The sequence below is a fragment of the Camelus ferus genome, chromosome 6 (genome assembly GCF_009834535.1).
Source record: "Camelus ferus isolate YT-003-E chromosome 6, BCGSAC_Cfer_1.0, whole genome shotgun sequence".
In the NCBI taxonomy this organism is placed as follows: Eukaryota; Metazoa; Chordata; class Mammalia; order Artiodactyla; family Camelidae; genus Camelus; species Camelus ferus.
Window position 1 is genome coordinate 9,618,028 of NC_045701.1, and position 21,321 is coordinate 9,639,348.

The 21,321-nt window shown below is 39.9% G+C and overlaps 1 protein-coding gene across 1 annotated transcript in view; it reads left to right on the forward strand.

Annotated features, from left to right (window-relative positions):
* Positions 1 to 15,559: 15,559 nt before the first annotated feature.
* Positions 15,560 to 21,321, forward strand: part of ALDH1A2 (aldehyde dehydrogenase 1 family member A2) — a 112,314-nt gene continuing 106,552 nt past the window's right edge. The window contains exon 1 of the mRNA XM_032481094.1: positions 15,560 to 15,657. Within this exon, the coding sequence (XP_032336985.1) occupies positions 15,649 to 15,657 (9 nt within the window). The 5' untranslated portion in view covers positions 15,560 to 15,648. The remainder of the gene's footprint in view (positions 15,658 to 21,321) is intronic.

A 21,321-nucleotide genomic window follows, 5' to 3' on the forward strand; every position in this document is an offset into this window, starting at 1 on the left:
CCGGAGCAGCAGATGTTCCGTACACACGGCTGTGGAGCCTTCAGCAGAGGTGGGAGGACTGCAGGACTCGTTGCTACAGGGAATGTTGCTAAGCTGGGGCACTCAGCAGGCGTCCGGAGAAGTAGCGCTTGCCTCTGGCCAGGACAGGCCCTGTTGGGGCACGTGTGCACGCACTTCCCCCACCTACTATAACCAATGACCACAAACGTAGTAGTCATCAGTTACAGTAATTAAACAACTATAAACAACAACACAAAGTTATTAGGTCAGAAGTCCAAAATATATCTTCTTGGGCTAGAATCAAGGTGTCTGCAGACCTGTATTCTGTTAAAAGATAAATGGAGGCATATTAAAATTTTAAGAATTTATTTGAACAAAAATCGATTCAAATAAGCAGTGTCAAAGCAGAAGTGGTTCAAAGCACTCTGATGACAGGAGCTGGGGAGAAACCTGTATAGAGACAAAGCAGAAGCAAAGAAAGGAGATTATTTGATTGGTTACAGCTTTAAAACCTAGTTGGCTATTTATGATTGGTTGTCCTTAGGTTTCTCTTCACAACCTTGAGGTGTTTACAGGCTCAGGTTTGGGGTTGCTGATATTGGCTCCCATGGCATTAGAGCCACCTCAGTCTAATGGCCTCCTTATTTAATTAATTTAATAGCTACTTCCGGAGTCTCCAGAGGACAGTCTGTTTTCTTGCCTTTTCCTGCATCTAGAGGCCACCTACAGTCCTTGGCTCCTGGCCCCTTCCTTCATCTTCAAAGCACATCACCTCCACTTTTCCCTCATGTCTCCGTGAAAGATTGTTTGCTTGAGAACCATCTTGGCATCTCCCCATCACCTCATGCACTTCCTACTGAGTGAGAAGAGACATCTTACTGGTGAGTCTGGGGGAAATAGCTGCTTGGTAAGTCCCCATCTGGAGTCTTTTTCAGAGATTAAATGTGGAGTAGGGGGCACTGTGGTCCATTTTCATGTGTTGAGTTCATGAATGGACACTGGATGGACTCTTCCAGCAAAGGGGAGACCTACAGTTTGGGGCCATTCCATTCATATTAAGACACTTTTGTGGCTGCAAATTGAAACTATGTTCCCCAGTTCATCAAAAAGCTAAATTTAAAAAAATGTATATCTGTCCTATAAAACTCCTGTGTTTTCTTTCTCAAGTGGTTCTAAACTTGGCCTCTTAAAATCCCTGGTTTCCAGCTTGGCTAGAAATCTTAAAAAAATAAACAAGGACTGACAATATGGAGTCTAAAATATCATGTGGTAGTTGAAACTTTGAGGGGTGTGCACATGAGACACTTTAAGACGTTCACGTTTGAAGGCACATAGTTTTTTCACCTTTGCCAGTTTGAGGGAATTCAGCTGTTGGCAAGTTTTTACAGCTCTGTGGCTGTTTATAACTGGAGAGGGCCAACACAGCCTTAATACTTGTATTTGGTACGTGGTCCTTTATGGTGGACCTTAATGTGATCCAGGTAGGCATAACTTTGGCCTGAACAGATTAAGTTTCATTTCAGCCTGGCTGGAATAGGAATTAAATTATTGGGAAATATGTCTTATAGCCCCAGGGAAATTTTACCTCAAAATAGGCGGAGCTTCAGATTACAGGTGTTTTAGGCATTGGTTTGAAGAATAATTTTGCCTTCACTTGGTTTATTGGTGAGGTTAGTAACCATGACTTTAAACTAGAAAGATGGCTGGGTCAGTTCTACCTGGGCTACAGAACACTGATACATGAGTTTTTTGCCAGGCTTAGTTAGGAAGAGCCAGAGAAGCCCTTTTGTGTTTGGCCAGTTACTAGGACCAAGAGATGTAGTGGTGGATGGCCTAGCCTCTTGAAATCTCAGTTTGTAGGTTTAAGTGATCTCGAGTTGGCTGTGGTTTTGTTAGCTCTGTCAGTTACAACTGTGGTTTGAGATCTGGCTTATTCCACAAAATGATGGGTGATTGTATTAATGAACAAATCAAAAGGAATAGAAGCCTTTGTAACAAAGAGATTATGATACACTTCTTGGGTTGAGGAAGAGAACTAGTTCAATGACATTATCACAAACCTAAAGATTAAGCAGTAAATAGAAAAAGCCTGTATCTAGAATACCATCTTTGGGAATAAAGTTTGCTTGGGAAACAGAGGAGGTGTTGTTTGAAAGGACTAGTTGTGGATCCAGGCTTTGTGGTCCTTGCAGATATACAATGTGGATGCCTTCTTTGAGAAAAAATACAAAATTTTAAATGCAAAATTAATGATTAAAAATTCTTAGCTTTAAATGGGGTTCAATTTAGCAATTTTCCCTTTACAGTTTTTTTTATATCTTATTTGAGAAATCCTTCACAACTCCTGAGGTCATGAAGATATTCTTTTCATAATCTTAGAGATTACTAATTTTGCTTTTTGCATTTGATTTTTAATCGTTAGCTATTTATTTTTCTGTCTGTTATGGGGCAGGAGTCTGATACCATTTTTCCTCATTTGGCAGTTGTTTTGGCCCCATTTGTTTAAAAAATCTTTCTTTTTTGTCATTGCTCTGCACCTCCAATGTCAGTCCTCACGTAGATCTGCTTCTGAGCTTCATAGTCATTCCAGAAGTTTGTTTCTTTATCCCTGAACAAATATCACACTAACTCAATTACTGTAGCTTTATAATAAATCTTCATATGTGGCAGAGCAAGTCCTCCCATCTTGTTCACCTTCAAGAGTGTCTCTGATGTTTCTTCATGATTCAACTGCGAAAACACAATACATCAGGCAAAATTCTGGGACTCAGAGTGGAAAGTGAGCTCAGGTTGAGAGTCAACCCTAACCCCAAAGAATGATTTTCCTCAGAAACAGTTGATGTTAATGAGAAGGTTTTTTTTTAATAAAAGTGGGACTGAGTAGGGGGAAGTTGGAAGATGTCCTATGGCCTTATCCTTCATAGCCAAACTTCTTAAAAGACTGCTCTGCCTCCACTTCCTCCCCACCCACTCACTTCTGCTCCCACAATTGCAGAAAAGAAATTCCCTTTTCAAAGGTCACCAGTGAATCATTAAATCCTATAGCCCTTTCTCAGTATTCATCCTCCTTGACCTTCCTGTAAAAACTGATACTATGGACTACTCCCTTCATCATTGTTTTTTTCTTAAACAGCTGGATTGAGTTATAATCCATCCAGAGAAAGTATATGAACCAATGGCTTTTAATATACTCACAGAATTGTGCACTGATCATTACAATTCATTTTAGAACACTTCATTACCTCCAAAGAAACCCCACCCTCATTAGTTGTCATCCCGCAATTCACCCACCTTCCCCTCTCCCAGTCCTAGGCAACACTAATACACTTTCTCTCTCTAGGGATTTGTCTATTTTGGACATTCTATATAAACAGAATCATATATGTAGTCCTTTGTGACTGGCTTATTTTTCTTAGCATAATGTCTTCAAGGTTCATCCATATTGTAATATGTAACAGTCCTTCATTCCTTTTTATGGTTGAATAATATTCCACTGTATGGATTTACCAAATGTGTTTATTCATTCATTAGTTGATGGACATTTGAATTGTTTCCACTTTTTGGCTGCTGTGAATAATGCTGCTCCCCTTCTTAGTAAAACTGTTTCTTTTGACTTTTGACTTCTTGATACCACTGTATGCCATCTTCCTTTAATTGTTTTCTCTTACCTTCTGAATTAAGAAGGAAGGGAAGGGAAGGGAAGGAGGAAGGATGGACATATCCCATCTCATGTCTTTAACTAGAGGCAAACTATATCCAGTGATTTCAAGCCTGGGATTTTAGGTGGCTTTTTATTTATCCATTCCTGCCAAAGCCACCCTTCCCCATATTTCAAGAACCAAAAAAGCTCTACCAAATTTTCAAGGTTCATCTCAAATGCCACCAAAAACTTTTCAAGAATTATTCTAAGCTAAACTTCTAGTGCTTTGTTCTTGCCACTATTCTGTCACATACCTTACTAAAAAGCTTTTCATGTATTCACTATCTTCCCTACCGAACTTAGTCCTCGAGGGCAGGTGCTATGTCTTATCTTGGTATGTCTGTAGCATCTCTCAAACTTGACCTTTTCAAAGTAGTGGTAGAATAAATACTTATTTGTGAAACTACTCGAGGGGAACTGACTCAACATTTCAAAAGAATATCTAGATAATTTGGCAAGAGGTATTTTGCGATTCTGAGTTATCCAGAATCAAAAACTTCAGTTATCTTTAATTTAAGGCATGACCACAGAGAAGATGATTATTGTCTTCTGAATAATTCCTATTGTATTCTGTTTGGGACAATGACTCATTGTTTTAAATATACTTGACTCAACACTAATTCTAACTAAGTATCTACATATATGAAATCAGTGGTGAGTGACTTAAAAAATAGTTGATTCTCTAGAGTTAGGGGCATCATAGTTTTCAAAACAACACTGATTATAGCCTTTAAAAAACACACACACAAAGGGAAAACAAACAAAAATGAAATAATACAGCCGCATCCAATGGCACTGTCAGTGAAAGGATTCTGTAGTCAATTGAATGGAGCTACCACCAAGATCACAATGTGCCTGGGTTTGTGGCAGAGAAAGATTTCTGAGACTGACTTTGAAATAGTTAAAAATACATCATTAGTCATCCTCAAAAGATCCTTAACTCTAGCACCACTCTAAAATTTGTCATGAATGTAACCAGGCCTTAGGTTCAAACACCAATTTATAGGAAATGTAGGAGATAGGGGAGCAAGTTAAATTACACCATGAATCCAGAACAACAGCTGAATCCAGAAAATGAACCATTCCATGACACTAATAACATGTTTGCTTTTAACAAATCGATGCCATAAAGTAAAAAAACAAAACAAAACAAACAAGCAGAAAAACCCCAAAACAAATAAAACCACATACAAAGGATTAGGGACTCTTTTAAAACAAAGAAACTTAAGAGACATAATAAATGCAACATATGGGCCTTGTTTGAATCCTTATTTCAACAAATTGTTAAAAAAAAAAAAAAGACCCTTTAAAATAATCAACATTTTCATATCAACTCAGTTGTAGATATTAAGGAATCACTCTTAATTCTGTTAGGTATAATAATGTTATGGTGATAGATTAGAGATGCGTACTAAAGTATTTACATGTGACATAACATAATGTCTAGGATTTGCTTTAAAAGATCCAGGAACAAAAAGTGTTGAGAGAAAGGTAAAATGAGTTTGGCAAACTGTTTACATAAGTTGAGCAGTGGAAAAATGGGTATGTTGGGGTTTGTTAGAATTCTTCCTCTCCTTTTGTATATGTTTGAAAATTTCCACTATAAAAAAATGTTTTTAATTAGTAGTACAAAATATTTGAGTTTAACTGAAATATATCATGTACTTTCTATAAGGAAGGCCCTGTGCTAAGTTTAACCCTTTTATAAACTGTACCTTCCATAATTGACAGTATAATCCTGAAAGAGGTATTCTTTTCCCTATTTTATACATGAGGATGCAGAGGTTCAGAGAGATTAAAAAACTGACTTGGACTCCCAGAGTCGGTAAGCAGAAGAAGTAGGAAGCAAAGTCAGATCCTGTACTTCTAAATCCACAGCTCTTTCAGTTACATCAAAGCTGCTTCATGATCTTATCGATAATTTTAACATGCTTTAGCCAGATAAATTAAATTGGTCATTCTCTTACAATGGGGAGACAGAAAAGAGAGGTATGAAAAAATTCAGAGGTTCATTTCTTTTTATAAGAGGATAAAACATTAGAAAGAAATAAAAGGTGAGGAAACATTGAGAATTATTGATCAAAAGGGGAATGAACTTTAGGAGAGAAAGAACAAGAATGTATGAAGTCAGTGAATTCTGGGGAACACACAGGAACTCAGACAAGATAATTCTGAAGATTGTGGGTGTTGAACTGTACTGACTCCATTCTCGTTGCCCTGGTCACACCACCCTCGGGTGTTAGTGATGGTCTAGTGAGATAATCCCTGCAATAGGGGTAAAACATGGCTAGGGGCCAAGCAACGTGTGACCTAGCTACCTCCACCTTGGGGCAGGTCTACAGAGGGTGCTTCTGAATTTTATGCAGTGGAGAAAAGATGAGGTCACAAGAAGATGGACTTGATTTGTAAGTCAAAATAATAGTACAGCTGCAAGCCTGAAGGTGTCAGGATCTGCAGTCCTGTTGTATCTGTCATAATCAATGTAGAGAAGCTCAGTGTTAATGACTCCATCTTGCCCCCTCAGCTAAACATAGGCCACTGCTGCATAGGGAAAAATTCCAGCACTGGAACTCTTTCTCCTGGTATGTTACCCTTTGAATGAATTTATCAACAACCAGTAATAACTTCCTTTTGTTAGCTTAAGTCATCAGCAACTAATAACTAGTGGCAGCCTGCTGCCCAGTGGCCTGCCCTACTGTTTTACCAAGAAGCGTCAAGCCCCAAATGTTGTCACATGGACCAAAGGCTGAGTAACAGGATGATTCGAGCTATTTGATTAAGCCCATTGCAGGAGCTTGTCCCTTCATGTAGACATTCTGATACCTCCCAGGGCTGATTGACACATAGGTTGTGAACCTGGCATTTCCTTGTTCTGGTGCCAGGATGTTCTTAGCTCTTCCTTCCATTCTCCCTTCTTTTCTTTATGCTCAGGTCTTCTATTGACTGCCTTGAAAAAGCCAAGTTATAGCTATTTTCAAATTTTAACCTTATTTTCAAGTTTATCAAAAACTTTTGAAGTAAATGCACAGAATATGTTCTGATCAACCATGGCATTTTCTGGCAGATCCAGTTTCTGGGTCCCACAGGGTTCTGTGTTGTATGTATGCATAGCAGCACCTGGTAAGTTGCACAGGGGAATCTCAGGGGTGGCTTTTTTTTTTTTTTTAACATACATTTGCATAGAACTCGGCAATCCAGCTGAAAGTCCAAGAGGATTTTACAAGCTACCATATTTTCAAACAAGTGTCTATGCATGTCTCCTACTATTACCGAATAAAAGTTTGTGTGCCCAACACACAGGGAAGCCAAACAAACTGAAGCATTTGTTTCAGAGAGTTTGGAGCAGAGAAAGGTTTATTGCAGGGCCAAGAAAAGAGAACAGGTGGCTTGTGCTCAAAACGCCCAAACTCCTCAATGGTTTTCGGGGAGAAGTTTTTATAGGCAAAATTTGGAGTGAGGGCAGCAGGGTATGTGACTTTCTTCTGATTGGTTGGAGGTGAGGTAACAGGGCAGTGTTCCAGGAATCTTGTGCTCAGCCTGAAATTGCCATCCTCCACCTGGGTGGGGGCCTTAGTTCCTGCGGAAGAACTCAAAGATATTGTTATGCGTATTCCTTGAGGAGGAACCAGGACCCTGCCCCAAGGCTGCACTATTGTTTCTTGACTGTACCTTCCTTGTCTCTGCACTCCCTCCCTTCCCTGATTAGCAACTGTTTGAATCTTCTCTTTGGAACTCCGGGAAGGCCAGGGAGGCTGAATGAAGCCTATTTATTTCAAACAAGAAATGGGGACACCAAAAGCATCTGGACCAGGGAGGATCTCACAGGGTTCTGCTCTGTGTCACTACTATCTGGGACAATAACCTTGTGAAATTACCGGGATTTACATAATTCTAGTGAGGAACAACAACTGCTGCCCAGTAAACATGTCAATATAACCTGAATAGTCAGGTTAAGGGCTATATTATGTTCCCCACAAATTAAAGTGTTGCACCTAACCCACTTCCCTCAGAATGTAGCCATGTTTGGAGACAAGACCTTTAAAGGAGGTGGTTGAGTTGAAACAGACACCCTGATCTGGAATTTCCAGCCTCCAGAACTGTGAGAAAATAAATAAATTTCTGTTGTTTAAGCCCCTCACTCTGTGGTAATTTGCTATGGCAGGTCTAGCAAATTAACAACAAGGCATCACTTATTTTGTTAAGTTACCATGATTGAAGAAAGAGATTTTTCAAGTACTAGATAATGGGAACCCTTAAGCCTTGGTTGGAAAATTAGACTGTGAAAGAAAAAAAAAACAAAACCAAAAAACAGCTATATACATATCCACACACACATATCCACATAAATGGGTGCTGTTAAACTGTAACACTGATTTCATAATTATTTATTGATTGCCTTAAGGTTTCTGGAATTGTGATAATAATAATATTAATGATAATGATAATAATAATGTCTAATGTGTACATAGCATTTACTATGTTCCAGGCAATGTTTTGAGTACTTCATCTATATTAACACATTTAATCCTAAAAACAAACCCTCAACATAGATGCTGTTATTATCTCTATTTCAAAGGTGAAAGAACTGAGGCACAGGGAGGTTGAACAATTGCCAAAGGTCACAGAACTCACCAGAGGTCAAGCTAGGATCTGAATCCAGATAGTTGGCTCCAGAATCTGACTTTTTAAGGACCATGACTGCCTGCCAGATTCTGACAATGTGAATAGCGAATGATTTAGAGGCTGGGGCAGATGTTCACACAGGGCTGGTGAAAACTGCCTCAGATGAAAAGGCTTAACAGCTAAGCTCTGAGCATCCAGCCAACCCTGTGAGTATCACTTGTCAGTTTGTCACTGCATGGATAAAAACAAATTATATGATTATAACCAATAAACACAGTTTACCTTCGATTACTGCTGTTATAAACAAACAAACAAACAAACGAACAAAAAACGGCCTGAGTCCTCCAAACTTTCTAGCCCACAGTGAAAAGAATCCTGAATTTGAAAGTCAAAATGCCTACCCCAAGGCCCTGCCTTACCACTGCAAGCTTTTAACCCTGAGCCTGTCAATTAACTTAGATTCAGAAAAGTTTTCTGAAGTGTAAAATAGAGGTAAAACACTACTTCGTGAACTTATCTGAGGATTGAGTAAGATAATGAATATGAAAGATCCTGATAAAAAGAAATTGCTCAATAAATTCTGAAAAACTTGACTTAAAAATCTCACTAAAATGAATAAAAATGCATGACAGTACGTATATGATATTACTGCCAACTACTCCTAGATAAATCTAGAGATGAGTCTAATATTTCATGGGCAAAATGAAGCATAAGTGAAGTGAAGGAAAAGTTTTAATTCACTTTATTTTTGGTCTACGTTGCTTTCCTAAATATCTCAGACTTTTACACTCTAACCGTATATACTGGGCAACAGTTAATGATTTAGGGAAATGGATGTGGGGAATGAGGAGGCCGAGTCCCAGGTCTCGGTTGAGCCTCTGGGACGTGCCCCGCCAAGTGTGGGACCTTGGCTTCGCTCAGGAAAGATTTCAAGTGCGAGCCACTGTTGAGTAAAGGTAGATTTATTTAGAGAGATGCATACTGCATAGAGTGTAAGGCAAGAGAAAGGCAAGGAGAGAGGTGTGGGAATTGGGTGCTCAGGTTAAAATAAAAGTAGGCACACACTCCATAGACAGAGTGCTGGCCTTCTCAAAAGGGGAGAGAGAGCACAAAGGCCCCTAGGCGTGGTGGTGTCACTTTTTATGGTCTCAGTAGTTTGAGATGCCTACAGGTGGGATCAACCCAACTGCCCTGGGGAAGAGGCTGGGATTCCCAGGGACTGGGCCACCGCCCATTCTTTGGCCTTTTGCGGTTAGCCTTGGGGCCGTCTTGGTGCCTGAGGGCATGTTATTTGATCACACTATTACAATGAGCATATAATGAAGCTCAAGGTCTATTAGAAGTCAAACCTCTTAATCCTCAAGGCCAACCAGAAGGTGAATCCTCCACCATTTTGGTTGCTGTCACTCCTTGAGTGGCTGTGCCCTGTCCCTTTCCCTCCTGTCTCATTAAGTCTTGCTCTAATGATAACATATCATTAACACTATACAACCAAACCATTTGTATTAATGAACATGTTGCTTTTTCCAGTATTTACAATCATCTTTGGTGTCGAACTCGTACTCAATAGTGTAAGTCATATAAGTCTCGTGATTATGATTTCGCTCATCCATGTTAAAAGGCCAGGACCTACCTCCTCAACAGCCGAGATCCCCTTCCCCTCAAACATGTCCTCCCATGCCTCCTACAAGCCCCCAGATGCTGGTGAGCTGGAGGCAACAGAAACTCTCGGTTATAAGACCGGCATCATCACCTTCATACTCGGAGAGAAGGCAAGGAGAAGATACCAACTGGGAGGTGTGTGCTGTTAGCCAGGGGACAGCATTAGGGAAGGATGAGGGCACCAAGAAAACAGACTCTAAGAGCCAGGATCTGGTTATAAGGGAGCGGAGGAAAAGGCCACGCCTGGGGAGGATGGGAGACAATCAGATCAAGCATTTTGCTGTCCTTACTGACTCTCACCTTTGGGTACATAGAAGCAAGAGAGTTTCTAAATCAGGCTAAAATTAAAAGTTTTCCTTAAAAACTCACAGATACTCTCCTGCCCTACCATTCCCCCCAGCCTGGATAACTGGCAGAACCTTGTTTTCCCAGCCTCTAAACCAAAATTCCCCCACCATCCTATTTCCTTACGGCCACCAGGGCCGTCTTTTGAATTTGCTATCCCTTTGCCACTTCCCTGATGAAAACAACTTCATTGGTTCCCTGGTGTTTTTAAGAAGGAGTACAACTCCTTGGCATGACTGTATGCATTATCTACTGCTATACAGAAATTACACTAAAACCTAGTGGCTTAAAACAATAACAATCATTTATTGTCTCTCCTAGTCCCTACGGGTAGAAATCCAAGCAGAACACAGCAGGGATGGTTTCTTACTGCTCGGGTGAGGTCTGGGGGCCTGCAAAGAGACTCACTGGCCAAAATCACCCGCAGGCCTGTTCATCTCATGTTTGATGCTTGATGCTGGCTGGGGCTCCTCTGGGGCCAGAACACCCACACCAGCCTTTCCATTTGACCTGGCCTTCCTCACAACATGCTGACTTTAGAAGACAGGGGCCCAGAGACAAAGGGAGAGAGGCAGGAGGAGAGGGAGAGGAGGTGGGGAAGGAGGAGGAGGAGGAAGTACACTGGGCAGAAGCCACGTTGTCTTTCATGACCCAGCCTTGGGAATCATGCAACATCACTCCTGCCATGTCCTATTGGTCAGGGAGGTTACAGAGGCAGCCCAGGTTCATGGAGAGGGAACAGAGACCCTGCCTCCTGGTGGTGGAATGTAAGATCCTGCTGGACGGGATATGTATTCATGAGGTCATCTTTGAAAACTACAATCTGCCACATGACTTACCTGACCCTTAGCCTCCGACCTACCTTTCCAGCATAATTTCCTTCTATTCCTTGCCACTCACTCTACACTTTCCATACTGAGCTCTTTTGCTTAGATTTTTCCTTTGACCATGACAAACTTCCATGCCTCTGAACCCTTATATGTACTGCTCCCTATGCTTGGAATGTCCTTCCTTCTCCCTGTTAACTCCCTAGTGAAAATCTCCTTATGCTTCAAGTCCACATTCAAGGAGCATCTCTGTAAAGCTTTCTTGTCCCACTCAAAGAAGGTTAACTATTCTCTTCCCTAGGCTTCTATTCATGGTATGCGCACACCTGTCTTACAGTGTTATCTGGTTGAATTTTTACCCTCAACGGACTGTGAGCAACTCAAAGAAAAGGACCAAGCCTTGTTCTTTCATTGTTGTTGTTCTTTTCTTTCCCCCATATTTTCCTTGTTCTCTACTGGATGTCAAATATTTATCATAGTTCATAACACAAGGTCCTCACTCATTAAATGTGAGTTGAATGACTGAACAAACTTTAAGGCAAACTTTGGGAGATTCTCATTTTGAGGGCAAGGTGGTTCCCTTGACCTTTTATTGCAAATGTTTTTCTTTTTTTTCTATTTCTACTATTGCCTGAAATACTTCACTTTTTTAAGGCTTGCATTTATGAGTGAAAGACAGAGAGAGAGAAAGCTGGATAGCACAAAATCCTGGTCAAGGCAACACACTGTCTCCATCAAAGTGTGGGTGATGACAACAAAGGCATTTCTATGCAGTGAGAGAGGAAAGAGCTGAGAACAAGGACACCCTGGGGGGATGAAGGGGTGAGGATACCAACAAGAGGGGAAGAAAGCAAAAAGGGAAGCCTGGAAACACCAGCAGCAAATTCTACTCTGCTCACAGTTTTGCCCTCAGGCAAATCTTGCTTGTCTTCAGCTGTCTCTGGATGACTAGAAGCTGGGGCTGAAAGTACCCCATGTTCTGCCTTTGTTCCTCAGCAGGAACACAGCCCAGGATTTTTCACTCTCTTGCCCTCCCACTGCCCTAGAACTGTTGCTGCTGTGGCCCCACAGGGCTGACGGGGGTGAGAGGGAGGCTCCCTGCAGGGATCACTTACCCCCAGGAGCCCCACTATGGACTTCAGGTTGGGCTCTGGCATGGACACCCTGGTGACATTATTATGAGGTCTGTCATCCCATTTACAGCTGCCCTCCATTCTGGTCCTGGCTCTCATTTTCTGGACTTCTGCAACCAGTGTGCCTCTTTGGACTTGTGTTTCTTCCTCAGGTCCACAAACCATCTGAACATGAGAATGCTCTGGGGGAGCTCAAGTTGTTAATCACGCAGACTCTGGGCCCTTCCTTGGGAGACTGATCCAGCAGGCCTGGGAGGAACCTAGGAATTTCTTACAATCACAAGTAATGAGGAGAGTTTATTAAAAACGTGGACTAGATGATGTCCAATTCCCTTGTGGGGTTTGATTAAATGGTCCTATGAATGTTCTCTTCTCTAACACATGGTTATATGATTAACCCTCTGAAGTCACAGCTCTCATCAAGGAGTTTGGGCTTCATCCTGTGGGCAATGGGAAGCCACTATGGAGAAGAGCAGCAGGGTCATGTTTAAGATGTTGAAAGGCACTCTCTCCGAAGCATGAAGGGTGGTGGTACAAGGTGAGAAGCAGTGAGGACAGAATTATATTACAATAGTCCAGAAAGCCTCTTCTCCCACTAGTGGCTCAGAGCACTCCGGCTTCCCACAGGCCACGGGAACTCATCTGGTATCACGTACCTTTAACTGAAGTTCATTGTCATCATGCAGAGCTACCTATACTATTCCAGAGGTGGGGCAGACCAGGGCCAAATCGGTAGCTCTAGAGGTGGAGAGGAGGAGCAGGACAAGGGAATGATAGTGAGATAGGAGATACAGAACTCGGTGAGGAAAGGGTTAACAGACCAGTCTGTGCCTGAGGAGGTGTGGTAGCCAGCGGCCATGGGAGTGAAATCTTACCTCTTTCTTAGCTGCACCTTCAGGCATCTCACAGCCCTTTCTTTTTCTTTTTTTCTTTTTGCCTCCTCTGCCAATGGCTCTAGGAATTTCTCTCATACCTGGGAATCCTTTGATTCACGCCTAGCCCTTTTGGACATTTTTCTGCTTTTGCCTGGCTGTTTACAATGTTGAATGGCAATAATTTACACATCACACTTCTCTAGGACTTGTTACCACCTTCCGCACATGATATCCCAGAGTAACAAGATGAGACAGACATTCTGCTAAATCAGTCTCTTAGCTTATCATCCAAGCTCTGCCCTAAGCATGCCTTTACAGGTGTGTCACACTTTTCTTTCCCACATTTTGCTCCATCCTTCCTGCCAGCATGCCAGTCTTGCCTAGGTGCCCTCCTATGCTGTAGGTACAGCTCAAATGCCATCCTTCTGGTTCCCATGGAGACATGACCACTTCCTCTTCTGACCCCCAGAGTGCTGCACACCTGCGAGCGCTGCACACACACAATGCTACAACTCTGCTCCCTGCTGGCCGAGCGCAGCGCTCCTTGACATGAGACGATGCTTCCTGCACATCTCTGGTCCTCAGTTGCTAAGAGTGTGCTGTACTTGTTTTTGTTGGATTATGAAGATGAAATGATCACATTTAACTTAAATAATTGTTTAGCTCAACTGCACCCTAACTCTATTCCACAGTTTTGAGAATAGCTTTGTAACATACATAAAAAGTTGGAATTGTTTTCCTTTTGTAGTTAAAAAAATGATGATTCAGCTCTCCTAATACAAACTTGGGCACTTTCTCATGAGGATACAGTCACATTAGAATGGACATTTTCTACTGGAGGAAGTAGGGGGCATCTCAGTGGCTCAATACAGTGAATAAGGGAATAGTCAGGACTAGAATTGGGGTTTCCTGAATCCAGATCCAGTGCCTTTTCCATACTGGTAACCAAACAGAAGGTAACCAAACAAAAAATTATTCCAAGATAGAGAAAACCCCAACAACACTGACTCAACCTGTTAACAATACGTGAAAACCACTTTAAAGTGAAGAGCCAACTAACATATTGAGCTCAAATTAAAACAACGTTTCTGGAAATACTTTACATGCCTTTTCAGAGAAAACTATAGAAATATGCAGGAGAATTTATCACAGGACAGTCAACAAAAGAAAGCAGTGCAAACAAACCGAGTGTCTCTGGAAAGTCCCAGGGCATCAGGACATAAAGAAACAGCGATCTCTTAAGCCCACAGAGAAAAGCATCTCCCTGCATCTGGGCCCACCTCTAATATTTGTGGAGTCCAGATAAAGAGGACAAATGGAGACCCAGACACCATACATATTCATATTTTGTAATTTTTAACTAGACCTATAAATTCTTACATGGAAGGTTATCTACTGCTTTAACAAATAGATCTTCATGATGGCAAAATGTTTACATATGTAAAGCTATACCTTTTATTTGACTGAAAGTCAGCAAAATATCAAGATACTGAATCTCATTATTATTGTGTATGTCTTAGTGCTCTGCTGATGCACCAGTAATGTTTGTGTAAGTAATAAGATAAAGACATGTATGACACATAAATTATATGTTTATTCCACAAAATAGAGCTTTGCCTTTATTTCATCATAATCATTATATTGTTATAACCAAGATTTTCATATAATTCAGTGATATTGACAGTAATAATTTAAGTTTCTTTTTAAAAGGATTTATATTTGAAGTGTAAAAAGTCTGAATACAGTTCATCAGAAATGTTAATTGATAAAAATAGAAACATTAAAGTATTTCTTATATACATTTTCAAAAAAATTATTTTTCTAAAATATTTAAAATTTGTATTAAAGTTAAACGGCAAAATAGAAATGAAAATTGAGTATCAAACTTAATAAAATTACTCAGTTTTTAAAAATATAATTATATCTCATAAAATATTTTTATAAATTTTTATAAACTATTAGAGATTCTAGATATTCATGTCCATCTAGTTGCCAAGAATCAATATCACACTTACTGCATGTTATGTCTGGACCTACATACACACAAAGTGTTAGCGTATTATAAATTATTTAATGTTGTACAATATCCCTCAGTTAATACAGAGAACTGTTAAGATTACCTACCGTGTTAAAAAACCACCAGTTGGAACACAAAGAGGAGCAAGAAAATGGACACTTGGCAGTCTTGGGAGACAATACTTCCGCTTTTGAAGAATCTGCTACCTTCATGCTATCTCAGAGGAAGGATCTGATAAATTACTTCATTTGTCTTCTCTCTCATCTCCGTGCTGGCCCTGCTCATATCCTGCCTGCACTCTGATGATGACAGCCACTTAGTAGACTCATCTGCCAGCATTTCAATGTTATCTTTTGTTTTCAGACACAGGACGAGAGATGAGGAAGAGCACTTCCTTGAAGACCTGGATGGGGTTAATTGTGACCGTGGATGTTCAGGGTGACCAGCACTGAGAGTCAGATCCTGAATGACAGAGGTACCCAGATAGTCTTCACTGAATTTTCATTTTGTGTATGTGTAACTGCAGGGCCCCCTACAGTTGAGTACCAGGGCTGACATTCCTCTTACTCAGGTGTAGCTTATGTGGTCTCCTTCCAGTCCCTCTAAGCACATGAGGTGCCTCCCCACTAACCCTCTTTTTTTGTGCTCCTTAACATCTACTGAGAAGAGTGTGAACAAGAGTTAGTCATATTGGCACCATTTTTCAGGTACTGAAGAGGGTAAACCTACACTTAAAACGTGTTCAATCTTGTATATTTGTTGTCAGTTATGAAGATTTTCCTTATGAAACTCAAGTTGTGCATTTCTTGAGATATGACTCGACCTTATGGTTTTATTTTTCACACTCCTGGGGAGGCTTGTCAGCACTAGGTACGTAAGAAGCCATCACTATTAGACATACAAGTAGTGTAATAATTCATTTTTAGAATATCTGATTAATGTGCACTTGATATCTAGCAAGGATATTGGGACTTTGAGCTTGTATAATTGGAAGTAAGAAATACGGTCTTTTAATAATCCAAGTGCCATCCTGAATGTAAGTAAAATGGAAGGGGAAAAAAGGCTTTTAAGGCCCCAATAGAGTAGCATACACATGTCCTGAAATAGTCTTACCTTCAGACGTAGGTCCAAAATCACTTGTTTAATTCTTGCTTTGATGTGGAAGAGACCACATGCTTTGGAAGTGATTTCTTATTATTTTCCTCATAGTCTTGCCACCTCTAATTCAAGTGAATTCTACCTCTCACCCACCTTTCCTGAAACAGGAAGGATTTTTCATAGTTACTTAAAATGACTGTATCTTCATAGCCAGAGAAATAAAAAGCCAGAATTTTAATAACTGAAAATATTATGGAAATAAATTTTAGATCTCTGAATTATCTAGATTCCAAATCTGATTGACTACTGGAACATCTAGTTCCCAAAGTAATGTCTGGCCATATCTTAAAATACATAAAGTCACATGAATTTAGAATGATCCTAAAGTATATTAGAGTAAATTAAAGTTTTCTTTAATTTGCAATATTAATTTTCTCACTGAGTTTGTTATCTTAAGCATTTTTAATGAAAACCTCAGGTTAGAAAAACTCAATAATTTGAGATGACAATCTGGACCTGTACATTTTCATATTGAAAAGTGTCTTCAGATGTATATTTCTTTTGCAATTCTGATTTCCATATTTCTCTGAAAAGGCTGCTATCTCTGGGCCACATACTGTTTTTTCAGGTTAGCAGGCCCATAAAACCCCTTAAGAGCATTATAGTACACAGAAATGTTAAAACTGAAGGCTCGAGCTGTTTTAGTTATATACCAGATTCTTCTTTTTTCATAGCAGATAAGTTTGAATCTTTCCAACTGGCAAGCAGATGTTGCCCTGGTGCTGCCTCCATATTCATTAGCCTGTAATGAATCTATTAATTGAATATGTAAGTTTGGCTAATTAGATGTAAGACATTTCTTCAGATTTAAAGGGTAATAATAAAAAATTTAAACTGCAACACCAGATCAAGCATTTAAGAGTTGATAAATGTGAACTGGAAAGTGCACAATTCCAATATAAATTAGTTAATTGCCTCCGTTAATTTAGGTGAAATACATTAGCAGAAAGGTCAATCCATTTGAGGCTTGATGTGTTTTTCAAATAGTAAATTAAAAATAGCAAATCAAAGAGCACTACGAAGTGGGCAGCGTGGAATTGACTTTCCCTAGTCCAGAGGCTGCAGAGTGGACCCAAGTAACCCCACAGAGTTAACCTTCTGTGGGTCACCAGTGCTTCACAATGCCTTGGGCCCAGTGAAATGCCTTGGGACTAAGGAAATCTCTGGAAGTGGGACCTGGCATCCATGTTTTTAAAAGTTCCCTAAATGATTATAATTAGAACTCGGGTTAAAAACCATTAGACTATTCCATGAGTGTAATAGCAGGAGTGAAGGGGCTATATCAATCCATGGCAAGTATGTAAGCTCTCTTTTGTTCCTACACGGGGAAAACTAAGCTGCCCTTAGTCCCTGTCCATCTTCTCTTTGGGCGAGGTCTGTACCAAAAGCTCTTTTACTTGAGAACGTGTAACTAGGATTTGGGAAGTGGGAAGAAATCCCAAGTCCAAACTTTTGCTTTTGGATACCATGAGTTACCTTTACACCAAAAAATGTCAAAGGAGTTCTTTGTTGGGCATGTTTTGGAAAATGTTAGCTTTATCTCCTGTGTCTTATGTCCCCCATGGCAACTGGAAGAGTACAGGGCCCATGGAAAGCCCCACCAAAAGTATTGGTGAACAGGTCGCCTCCTTTCTGGCATTATACTCCTTCACTCTCATTCTGCATTGTATATGCTGACTTCTTTCCTGTCTCATATGGCCCTTGAATTATTTCACATATGCAGTTACTGTCATTCCACACACTTCTTTTTGGTTCCCCACAGACTATATGTAAGTGCTTGGCTCATAATGTATTGTCAGTGAATATTTGTTCAGTTGAAGCTAGTTGATTGATAGAGGGAGAAAAAAAAAAATCCAGGCTTGACAATGCCGTCAGTGAGTCACAGATGCTCTGAAAGGGTGAATATGTACGCTTGAAGCAAAAGACCCTCCTTTGTTGTCTGGGCTTGGATGTCCACACTAGATGCCTGTGTCCTGGCTCTGAATACTTCCCATTCTCGCCCTGTGCCTCTCAGACTGAACTATGTGGTTGAGAAGAAAGAGGCTGGCATTCTCCTTCTGTTGTCAAGACATCTAAAGTGCTCCTCATTATTTTTTCAGTGGCTCATTCCAGCATGTAAAGTGGAACAATGACTGTTCATCTAGCCTCGTTCACTAGTGCACATGAACACGGATCCCTGCCCCAAATATCATCCAAGTTCCTGTAAGATTTCCTTATGCCCAAAGACCCTTTGGCTGAATGACTGTGTAAGGGCAGGAGGACTTGGAGAAGAAGCTTATGTTTGAGAACAAGAGAGTTCTAAAGTAAGTAGTGACAGTTAAGAGTTATGTGTACACATGAAGAATTTTAAAAGTAAAAAGAAAAATGTAAACTAATGAATACAAAAGGAAAACAGAAAAGCAAACTTCACTTTGTTACATGCCAAGTGCTTATCTGGGCGAGGAAAAAGATTCTGGGGCTTGCCTGTTAGTAACTCTTCCTCACCCACGATGATAGTTGCTTCCAGTCTGAGACATACACATGTGACTTTCTCTGGGCTATTGCCTGCTCATAACTACCATGTGAGTGGGACTATAGGGTTCCAAGTATTGCATCTTTTATGGTAAATTTGGCTAATGAACCCCATCACTCTTTTCTTAAAAGTCACAAGGGTTTTTAATGAAAGTCCCTCTCCTAAACTGACTGCAGGGTAAAATTTGTCTGGATCTCGTTGATTTTTTTTCCCTCTAAAGTAATTCAGGAGAAATTACAACCAATACCACAGAAATAAAAAATACTATAAGAGAATACTATGAACAACTATATGGAAACAAATTGGACAACCCAGAAGAAATAGACAAGTTTCTGGAAACATACAGTCCACCAAGACTGAATCAAGAAGAAATAGACCACTTGAACAGACCGGTCACTAGAAATGAAATAGAGTTAGCAACAAAAAACCTGCCTGCAAACAAAAGTCCAGGACCAGATGGCTTCACTGGGGAATTTTACCAAACATACAAAGTAGAACTCATATCAGTCCTTCTCAGACTCTTCTAAAAGATTGAAAAGGAGGGAGTACTCCCAAACTCACTCTATGAAGCCACCATCACTCTGATACCAAAACCAGACAAAGACACTACTGAAAAAAAGACTATTACAGGCCAATATCACTGATGAACATAGATGCAAAAATCTTCAACAAAATATTAGCAAACAGAATCCAACAGCATGTAAAAAAGATCATATACAATGATCAAGCTGGATTCATCCCAGGGACACAAGGATGGTTCAACATATGCAGATCAACCAACGTGATACACCACGTAAACAGGAGAAAGGACACAAACCACACGATCATCTCCCCTAAGTAATTCTAATTAAAACTGTAACATCTAAAGATTTCCCATCAATATCAGATAAAATATGTACATTGACTCCAAGCTATTACTTTCTAAATAACAATATTCACATGCACATACATACCATCAACTGCAGAGGGAGCTAGTGCCTTTCTCCTCAGGCACGTTAGAAATGGCTGCATAGCAGGAATTTTACTTTCTCCCCATGCCTGTTAAGTGTGATTATTGATAGAGCATTGAGCTCATCTCTACACCCAAATTAAAGCCTCTAAAACACATGTGAGGTGGAACTGGGCTTTACAACAAAGAGGACTCTAGTTTCCACTTTTAAAATAGTCTCCTGAGGTTCTCAAAAAAGTGGAGGACATATTTTAAAAGGAAGGAATTGTGGGTTTTTGTTTTTGTTTTTGTTTTTTATCAAAACATGACTTTTGGAGTCATAACCAATTAGGAATCTACTCCCTGCAACTATAAATAGCCTTTTTCATAGTATATAGTGACCAGAGGCCACATCAGGCATGAGGGACTCAATATGAAGAGAATTTTTATGGTTAATAAACGCCACGATCTTAGCCTCTTTTCTTCTAGATATTGGAAGGACAAGGATAATTAAGTGAGTGTTTAGATCCCAAATAAAAAGTTAATATTCCCATTAAACAAAAAATATAAGTGAATTTATTTTATAGAATTTTTCATAATGGGTCCAAAATACTTCATTAAGCATTTCTGGATAAAAATATGTAAAGCTCTTTATAAGCTCTTGTTAAGATATTAAATACCATTTCTCTATAAATATACCTTGCATTAATCTTTCCTGTTAGAGTTTTCAGGAAACATTTCAAATAAAGTAGCTGAGCATAACCCGTTTGAGATGAATGAGATCATTAGGAAACACATATCTGAAATAAGCTCTGAGATCATTCTGCATACAACCCAAGGGCCCTAATTTTTTAAATATTTCAAACACTGTGCCCCTTTCAAATCATTAGACTTAGAGACATTTAAGGAACTGATTCAATTAACCCAGAAGAAGGAAATGCTATAATGTGTGATTTATTTTTGCAGATAAATTAAAACGCAAGTGTTATCTGTTAGAAAAGGTAGGCTGTCATCATGGTTAGTGATGGGAACAGGAAGGCAATTAAGCAGGACCACTTGAGGCTGAAATAGCCCCTGAACATGGAAGTCTGAAGTTCAAGCTGGACATTCAGTTATTGTCAACACCAGAAAGATTCCTTCATTGGAAGGAATCTTTTTGCTTCACTTAATTCCCCTCGTTGATTTCTAAAAGATGTTTCTTGGTTTAAAAAAGTACTTCCCCCTCCCCCTTAACAGTAATCTGAAAAGAAGCCTAAATTGCTATGGTTTCATACCTTAAAGTCAAGCTTCACATAAAGCTGATGCCTGAAAATTACAACTTTGCATTCTACTCTTTAGGTGAGGAAATATGAGGCAAGAATTTATTTTTCTCCTCTACAACTCCAGGATATTGGCTCCACCAGGCCTAATAAATTGTTTTCACAAGGAAATAAATAGAGCATGTTGTAGCTTACGTTCCCTTGTGCAGGGGGTTTTAAGCAAGATGTATCCTAAACAATAAATAATTACAGATGGGGGAGGGTGAGAGAAAGAAACATTAT